Source organism: Apus apus, chromosome 24 (assembly GCF_020740795.1).
Source record: "Apus apus isolate bApuApu2 chromosome 24, bApuApu2.pri.cur, whole genome shotgun sequence".
NCBI lineage: Eukaryota > Metazoa > Chordata > Aves > Apodiformes > Apodidae > Apus > Apus apus.
The window spans coordinates 974,078-983,390 of record NC_067305.1 but is presented as its reverse complement, the minus strand read 5'-3'; the positions used below and the strand labels follow the sequence as shown (position 1 = coordinate 983,390).

Genomic DNA, 9,313 nt, shown 5'->3' with positions numbered 1-9,313 from the left:
ACGGGGATGGGTGTGAGGACGGGCGGGGCTGGGTTCAGCGGCGAGGGACCGCGGCAGCCCCGTGCGGGGAGGCGGGTGCGGGACTCGGAGCCGTCGCTGCCTCGGGCGGCGGGAACGGGGCGGCCCGAGCCCGGGGCTGGCGGGGGAGGGCGAACAAAGCGGCGGGGCCGCACGGGCGGGGAGGGGCCGGTCCCGGGGCCCTCCCCGCCGCCGAGCACGGGTGGCAATAAAAGCGGGGCCGCGGGAGTGGGGCGCGCACTGGGGGTACTGGGAGCGATGAGGCTGGCGGGGGCAGCGCTGCTGCTGTGCGCTGCGGCGGCGGCCGGGGCACCGGCACCGGCACCGGGACCCGCAGCGGGGCGGCCCGGGGCCGAGCGGCGGGTGGCGGGCAAGGAGCGCAGGGCGCATTTCGCCTCCTGGGACGAGGTGAACGTGATCGCCCATGGGCTGCTGCAGCTCGGGCACGGCCTGAAGGAGCACGTGGACCGCACCAAGGGGCAGATGCGGGAGCTCGGCAGCCGCCTCAGCGCCCACAACAGCTCCCTGGGGCGGCTGCTGCGGCAGGCGCGGGAGGCGCAGGAGCGGGGACAGCGGCTGCGGGACAACGTGCGGGAGCTGGAGGGCCGCGGCCGGCAGCTCCTCAACCTCTCTGACGCTCTGCGGCAGCGCCTGGAGGAGGTGGCGGCCGACAAAGCCGAGATCCAGGGGCGGCTGGAGCAGCTGGAGGGCCGTGTCCGGCAGGCGCTGCAGGCGCGGCCGAGCGGGAACCAGAGCGCCAGGGACCTGGGAGCGCTGCAGGTGAGCGAGCGGCGCCCGCCGGCGGGGGGACCCGCCCCGGGGAAGACCCGACCCCGCACCCGCTGCGACCGGGCGGAGCCGCCCTGGGGGACCCGACAGGACCGGGCGAGACCCGACCTGGTGGGGGGACCCCACCCGCCATCCGCGGCGGCTCGGGGGGACCCGGCTCGGGGGGACCCGGCTCGGGGGGACTCGACCTACCCTGGGGCACCGGGAGCGACCTGGGGGCAGCGAGGGGGGGTCCCTGCCTTCCCGGGAGCGGCCGCGGGAAGGGCGATGGCGGACCTGACTGGGCAACGGGAGCGGCTGGAATGGGGCATCTGTGGGGACCAGCTCTCCCGAGACCCGGGCGACAGCCCGGCAGGGTGGGGGGACCCGTCTTTCGCGGGGCACTGGGAGCAGCGGGCGGGGATCGGCCTCAGGAGCAGTGGAGGGACGTGATGGTCCTGGGGGCACCGGGAGTATCAGTGAACCTGCTGAACGGCGCTGGGAGTATCAGTGGGGACAGCCCCGCCAGGGGGACTGCCCCCCCCGGCTCCCAGCCCTACATGCAGCACAGTTGGGTCTCCCCAGAGCTGCGGGGTTCACCTGGTTCTTCCCCCCACAGTCCCTAATGGATGCACAGAACTTGCGAATTGAGGAGCTCTTGCAGAAGGTGAAGCAGCAGCAGTACAAGCTGGACAAGCAGAATCTGCAGATTAAAAGCCTGCAAAGCAAGGTGAGCTCCCATCCTACTCCGTGGCTGGGCGACCACAGCCTGGTCCTGCTGTGGGGACCCCGGCAGCCCCTCTGGCACCGTGCTTGGTGACAGCAGGACTGGCTGTGCTGCTGCTCCCTGGCTTTGGGGGTCCTGCAAAGGCCATGGCCCTGGTCCTTGTGCCTCAGCATTGGTGCAAACTGCAACTTCCCAGTATTTGCACAGAGCAGTAGGAGGAACTGGTGTGTGGGAACAGAGCCTCTCTGGGCTCCTCCTTTGAGTTTATCTGCAGAATAAACTCGTTAGCATGGGTGTGAAAAGCCACAATAATTTCTGGCTTTGTCAGTCTGGGGTAGCTCCTATTCCTCGAGATTTCTGGGAGAATTCAGCCCCAGCTCTGGTAACAGGGGAGTGGCTGGTGCTGTGGCAGCTCCCCTGAGTACCAGCATTGAAAATCAGCTGCGATAAAATCATTCTGACTTGTACCTGTTTTTTTAGGTCAATCTACTCATCCCCTTACACCTGAAGGACAACAAAACGCAGTCTCTGAAGTGGAAGATAAACCCGAAGAAAAGCCTCAGCTTCACCAACCAGAGCCAGAATGCTAGTGGGGAGCCCATGCTGACACAGAGTGAGTATCACCTCTGGCCCCTGCTCCTCCACACTGGGGCAAACTTGCAGCAGTTGCAACCATTTGGAAACAAAAGGTTCAGTTGTCCTGAGTCAGGATGTGAGATTTGCTTGCAAAACCAGAGTTTGAGAGCTTCGCTAGACTGGGGAGATCTGGAGCACAGGCAGGATCCTCACTTTCTGCATCAGTATTAGTCCAACGGGAATTTAAGGATTTAAGAGGAATTTTTCTGCCTGATATTAAGAATGCAGTGGGGAGCAGGGAAATGCTGCTGGCAGGTATTTGTTCAAGAGGATTGGCAGGTGGGGGTTGAATGCAAGCAAGAAAGGAGATCTCTGCTTCTTGGAGTTAACTCTTGTTCACTTCCTCTACCTTTACCAGACAGGGTCTGCTTCTCAGTCTAACTGCTGGCAGAGAGGAGGGTTAGGGAGCCCTGGACTTGGAGAGGAGAGCTGCATGCTTGTGTGTCCATCTCCCTTGGCTCATATTTAGGGCTCATATGTGAAAGACAAGGGCCTCTGCTCATTCCATGCTTAGGGGAAGGTGCTGAGCTGCAGCAAACACCTGGGCAGCAAAGGCACCAGCTACACCCCGCCCTGGGAAACATACAGCAGGCAGATGAGTGGATGCTGATCTGGAGCTCCTGGCTCTTCTTGCACCATCCTTTCTGCGGGCAAAGGCGCTGGAGCAGCTTCTGCAGAGCATGGGTCAGCAGAGTGGGTGTCCCCAGCAGCACAGGGTGTCCTGCAGCCGCCCTCCCCGCAGGGTTTGCTGCTGGGAGCAGCTGCTCATGTTGTGTCAGCTGAACCAGAGTGCTGGCTCCAGCCCTGCAGCTGTCTGGGGATGTCCAGTGTGAGCCAAACAGAAACCAGGCAGGGTGCAGATGCACAGGGGAATCCTGCCCGGGGCTGGATGCAATGGGAAGACACCGTAGTTTGTATGTGGAGGCTGGAGCTGTCACTGGGGTGCCTGAAGGCTGGGTGGGCACAACAAAGAGCTGCAGAATTGATGCAGATAAAGAGAGAGATGGGACACAGGGCTCCAGCTCTTCTTGGTGCTCAGCTCAGTGGGGCCGGCCAGCCCACAGCAGGGCTGTGTGGGATCTCCCTTGGACAGAGCTGCACTACTGAGCCAGAAAACTGTCTCAAAACCTACTTCTCCTTGCCCTGTTTTTCCCCAGCTCTGCTTTATGACTAGTACTCAGTAGTGTGTCCTAGAATCATTTGTGTTGGAAGGGGTTTTTGAAGGTCATCTAGTCCAACCAACTAGTCCAATCCCCTTGCTCCACTCTCAGGATATGCTGAAAGTGGGGTGCAGGGAGATGAATTCAGGTCTTTGCTACTTGCTGGTGACAGATGTAGGTTGTGTCTTTTGCTCTGTGCTGGCTGATGGTGCTGGGTGGCAGACAGTGAGGTCCCACAGCCCCAGGGACACTGAGACAGTGGCTGCAGGAGCTCAACACCTTCTCATGCCAGACTGAGCCCTGTGGGGACGCCTTGGGCATCCCCAGCACCCTGGGCATCCCCCTCTCCCTTCCACCTGGCTGAGCTGTGAGCTCTCCCATCCCTTGCTCAGCCCCTGGTGTTGACATCACTGACAGAAAACAAATCGCTTTCCTCTCTTTAGCAAGTAGAGTGAGTTTTCTGGCAAATCTTAAAGCACAAAATATCGGGGGGGGCAGCCCCCGTGGCCTCTGGCTGGGGAGGCTCGTGGCTGCTTTTAGAGCAGGCAAGTGGTGGGGGCTCCGTGTGCTGGGCAGAGCTGTGGTGCCAGCAGGGCTCTGGGATACGCTGATGGACTCCGCCAGCCGCCCTTTCAGAAAGACCCTTTTATTTGCATCCAAGGGACACAAGTTTTTTCAGGCTGGAGATGGCTCAGGGCCAAGCGTGTGAAAGTTGAAGGCTCGAAGCAGCCTGGAGAGTGAAAGGTTTAATCGCTTGCAGAAAGAGGATCACGTCTTTTGGCAGAGCCTGGGCCCTGGCAGCCAGCCCAGTAGGGGAAAGGTGGAGCCCCACGCGCTCCCCCCGTGGCACTGGGACTCCAGGATAATTGGGTTGGACTGGGGAGAGTGAGGGGGAGGCGAGGCCGACAGCTCCAGGCATGTCCCACCATCTGCAAGAGAGGGTGTTTATCCTGGGCTGGCGACCGCCCGTCATGCCTGGAGATCCTGTTGGGTAAATACGGGGGTGCCTGGGGCAGCCTTGTTGATTCTGCTGTCTTGTTTGGCTAAATAAAGGGGGAGGGAAAGAAAAACATCCAGAGCAGGCAGGAGGTCTTGTTGTTCTGCTGGTGCTGTAGGGATGTGCAACATGAACTGGAACTAACGAGCGTGTTCCTCAAACAAAAAGATTGAGCTGAGCCTCTTCAAGCAGCTGCATCTCAGTCACTGCTTGAAAGTCCCCATTGCAGGAGGGAAGCAGAAGAGATCCGAGTGCAGGGAGTGTGCCCAGGGCCCAGGAAACAAACATGCAGGGATGGGGTTGGTTTCTGCACCCGCCCAGCACCATCCTGCCCATGCTGGGAAGCGGTGGGAGAGGCAGTGAGGAGCTGCACGAGGCTGGGAAGGCCCAGCATCCCCTGGCACGTCCCTGCTGCTGCTGTTCTGAGCTGGGCTCAGGTGGTGGCTTTTCCTTCCCCTGAGACTGGATTAGTTCCCCTGGCTCCATTCACTTTGGAAGTGGGGATACCAGGATGCCCTTGGCCACCCTGCAGTATTGGTGGCTTTATGTGGTTTTGGTCCTTTCTGCAAAACACTTGCCCTTGATTCACGAGTGCCTGAGCCTGGGTGGGGGGCTGGGGGCTACATGCTTGTCCCTTGGGTGCACTGGTGGGCTCAGTGGCCCCAGTCCTGCACTGGCATTGCCCAGGGGTGTCATTGTGGCTCTGATGCAGCAGGGTGCCTAGCAAGGATGAGGACTGCTCTTGCCCTCAGCAGCTCAAAGTCCCCCTTTTTCTCCCTTTCTGCCCCATGTGAAGCCCCACAGCTGTGGGGCAGGCCCCTCTCCCTGCTGCCACCCCTGACCCTGGGACAGCTCTGGCAAGGGCCCCCCAGGAGACTGCAGGGGGAGCAGCACCCCAGCACAGCCCAGGCCTTGTCTGTAGGTTTCTTCACCCGTCTGTCCTGGGGTTGTGCTGGCAGCAGCTGTGAGCCACCAAAATCCATCCCACCCTGATGGGGGAGAACAGACCCCCTTTGTCTGGGGGTGCTGGGGGCACCTGTCCTGGCTGACAAAGAGCCCCTTGACTGCGCCGGGGGCTGAAGTTCTGCACATCCTCCTGTGGCCTTTTTGACTTGGGTTTTGTAACCGTTCCCCCCCAGCCCATCCCTCCCCGAGTGCTGCGGGTGGTGGCTCCTGGATGGACTTTTGTCAGTGCTGTTGAAATGGTGCTTTGCTGGCAGCTCTGGGCAAAGTCCCCACAGGGGTGGAAGGAGAGGTGGGAGCTGAGCCAGCACAGGATGGAGGGGCCAAGTTGTGGGGCCTCACCTGGGCAATCTGCTGGGGCTCCCTGCAGTCCACCCACCCCTTCCCTTACCCAGTCACTGTGTCTTGGCAAAAGGGTCACCCCAACCTGGCCCCAGGCCTGCTGGTGGCCAGTTGCTCAGTGGGATGCCTGGCTGGGATCACCACAGTCACTGGGAGCAAGAGGCTGAGTGCTGGTCGCTCCAGCACCTTCCCAACATCAGGGCTTTCTGCCCTGAGGCCCTTTGAGAGGGCTTCAGCTCTGGGGTGGGATGGAGATGCTTGCCCCTGGTATTACCCCACCCAGGACAGGCTGCTCCTGCCTGCACAGAGGGAGCTGGGAAGTTCCTCAGGTCTCTCCTCAATGGGAACTCTCCAGCCTAGGTCACCCCAGCTTGGCCTGATGCCTGGCTTCTGCCTTGGACAGAAGCCCAAGGAGCTGTGTTTGGGTAAATGGAAAGATACGGGGTCACAGCACATACAGATGCTGAAGTTGGGGGCCATTGACTCTAGCATGTGTCCAGGGCCATGGCCTCTGCTGCACACAGCTGGCCAGGCTCGTGGCCAGGGCTGCAAGTGCTGGGGCCATGGTAGGAGCAACCTGCTGAGAAAATGGAACTCAGGGCCATCGTCTCAATGGCTGTTTCCTTCCCCCACAGAGCTCCCAGAAGATTGCCACCAGCTCTTCCTAGCTGGGCAGCAAAGCAGTGGTGTTTTCCAGGTGCAGCCTGCAGGGTCTCAGCCCTTCAAAGTCTACTGCAACATGACCACAGGTAAAGCCATGGAGATGTCCCACAGCACTTTGCATGATGGTCTTGCAAATGGTGAGCCCAAATGACCATGTTTTCCCTGCCTGCAGAGGGTGGCTGGACAGTGATCCAGAGACGCACAGATGGCTCTGTGGACTTTGACCAGCTCTGGGATGCCTATAAGAATGGCTTTGGAGACCTTCATGGTAGGTGGATGATGGTGTCTGTCTTCTTACTGAGGGATAAGTGATTTCTTAGCACATGTCATTCCCCCTTGCTGGTCCCTGGAGATCTCTGTGTGCTGGAGCACAGTGCTGGGCTGAGGAGGGGGGATATTGCAGAGCACAAGTCCTGGTCTTTCTGACGTGTCCTGCAGGTGCCAGACAGCAATTCAAATGCTGCAGAGTGCTGGGTTGTCCCTGTTTATTTCTGGAGCCTTTTTATGTGTCTGCTTTGCATGGCCTGTTTGTGTCCCTGCAGCCAATGCAATGTATCTTGTTTCAGGTGACTTCTGGCTGGGCCTGGAGAAGATATATCAGCTTGTCCAAGAGGGAAGATACGATCTCCTGATTGAGCTGGAAGACTGGGAGGGAAATTCCCAGGTGGTTCAGTTTGTCTTTAGCCTTGGTGGTGAGAGCACAGCCTACACACTTAACCTGCTGGGACCTCTGTCTGGAGAGCTGGAAAACGCCATGGGGGACTTCAGGCAGCTGCCCTTCTCCACTCGGGATCGTGACCACGACCTCAAGGCTGACACAAACTGTGCCAAACACCTCTCAGGTTAGTACGAGCTCTTCCTTCCTAGTGACATGCGCCTTTCCTTCAGCACTCCCCTGTCTGGTGGTGGCCATGAGTGGGACAGTGACCGTGCAGGACCAGGCCCTTTTGATGTTGAGCCCAGCTTGTTCCCTGCTTCCCTAGGAAAGCTGCATCCTTGGGAGGGGCCGTGCAGGGAACTGGGAGGGAAGCTGAAACCAGGAGGTCTTAATGGTTGGCCCAAGCATCTGTCTTCATAACAGCTTTGCTGGCTCCTTCTGGTTTGGAAACCTTTCCAGCAAAGCAGAGGCAGGTTCCCAGGCCTGAGATGCAGCTGCTGGAGGGTTTGAGCAGGTTTTGCATGCAAGAAAGCGCAGCAGGGACATGCAGACACATCCTGAAGTCTTACAGGATCCATGCAGAGGTTTCCCTGTGCATGGGACTCATCAAGTGTGTATGAGGTGGTCTTGTAAGGTTCCTGAAGCCCTGGAAGAGGGGGAAAAATGGAGGCAGCAGCTGCCTTGGACCTGGCTTTGTTTTCTCTCTGGAAGTGCTGTGGGTTAAATCTGTCTCTGCGTTGCCTTGGTAGGTGGCTGGTGGTTCAGCACCTGTGGCCATGCCAACCTGAACGGGAAGTACTTCCGCTCCATCCCCCGCCAGAGGCACGAGCGCAAGCAGGGCATCTTCTGGAAGACATGGAAGGGCAGGTATTACCCCCTGAAGTCAACCACCATGAAAATCCAACCTGCAGCAGTGGAAGCAGAGCGCTAAAGCTGCCACTTGAGACTTGACCTTCTCTGTGGAGCACTGACCTCAGCTCCATTACTTGGTGTTTACAGAAAACAACCCCCCCCTCCCCGGGAAGTCCCTGAGGAGGCTTCCCTTGCTTAGCAGCCCTTCAGGGCATGACAACTCCTTGCTATAAGTAAAACAGCTCCATGTTGTTGATACCCCTGGATGGGAGCTCCCTAACAAGAAGAGGAGCCACCAGCAGGGACATGCACCTCCAGAGCATGCACAAAGGTCTTCCAACCTGCCACATGTTGCGGCAAGTTCAAGTTGTCTGGTGCTTTCTGTCCTGTCTGAACACTTCTGTGTGGGTTTTGGTGAGCTGGGACTGGGGGAAGGGGGGCACATGAAGTGTTTTGGCACCCTGGAGCCAAGCATTTGGTTTGGAGCCTCTCTGTATCCTGTCTTCCGCTGCTGTTCCCAGATGTCTTGTGTACTCTCCTGTGAAAGCCCTAGAGCTTCCTTCTCCTGTGGGGGCCTTGGGGCCATGAACCTTGGGCAGCTCCATCTGTGCAGCCCTTGCTCCAGGGCCTTCATCCCGCTGGGAATATGGGCTGTGGTGGAAAGGCTGAAGGACACCCTGTGTGGAAGGGGACCTCAGGCTGACTTAGCTTCCCTGGCCCCCGTGGCTTTGGAGCCCTGTATTTCTGGCTGTGCTGGAATTTGCTGGGCTTCCAGCTCCAGGAGGTGATGGGTGGGATCTTGCAGCTGGTTGCATGAGGGCTGAATCCTGGAGGGCTGAGTTAAGCTCTGCCTGGAGTTTGCCAGCCTGGTTAGGATGGGCAGTACGACAGCACAGGGGCAGAGCAGTGACTGTCCTGGGCAGGACCAGCCCTGCTGTCACCTGTGAGTCCCCTAGAGCTGGGAAGCTTGCTTCTCCCAGCAGACACCCAGTACTTCAGCATGAGTAGCATTGTCCCACTAGTGCCCCAGACCTTGCTCCAAAGGCCCAGCAGGTTTCTCTGCAAAAGCCACCCCAGCCTCCCTGGGTGCCCACCCTGATGTACAGCATCACCTCTGCCTTTGGGGTGGGTGTCTGGGGGAGGTGGGCAAAGCAGGTCCCCAATAACTGTTCTTAACCAAGCTGCCACCTTGGGGCTTCCCAAGCATCCTGCCCTATTGAAGTCATATTGACTCCTGTGCTAGAGCTCCTAGCTGCTAAATATTGTAAATAGTCATTTGTAGGATGGTGGATCTTGTTGATGAATTTCCTGTTTTAATTTGTTTCCATATTTAAATGCAGTGTTAATAACAAAGTGGTGTAATTTATATATGTTGATGCTGGGAAAAAAAAAAAAAGGCAACTGTAGTTTGTGTATTTTAAACTTTTTTTTTTGGTACTAAAATATCTTTTCTGAAGATGTCTTTTAATAAAAAGAAGCCTGTAACTGTCCTGCCTGGATTATTTGCCTGCTGATTTAACAGGAGAAGA

At 58.3% G+C, this 9,313-nt stretch overlaps 1 protein-coding gene across 1 annotated transcript; it reads left to right on the top strand.

Annotated features, from left to right (window-relative positions):
- The first annotated feature begins 267 nt into the window (after positions 1 to 267).
- On the top strand, positions 268 to 9,273 carry ANGPTL4 (angiopoietin like 4). The gene is made up of 7 exons (XM_051639902.1): positions 268 to 798; positions 1,406 to 1,516; positions 1,994 to 2,126; positions 6,247 to 6,360; positions 6,447 to 6,542; positions 6,841 to 7,116; positions 7,682 to 9,273. Exons 1-7 carry the CDS (start codon positions 277 to 279, stop codon positions 7,861 to 7,863), a joined length of 1,434 nt encoding a protein of 477 aa, XP_051495862.1. The 5' UTR covers positions 268 to 276; the 3' UTR covers positions 7,864 to 9,273.
- The last annotated feature ends 40 nt before the right edge of the window (positions 9,274 to 9,313 follow it).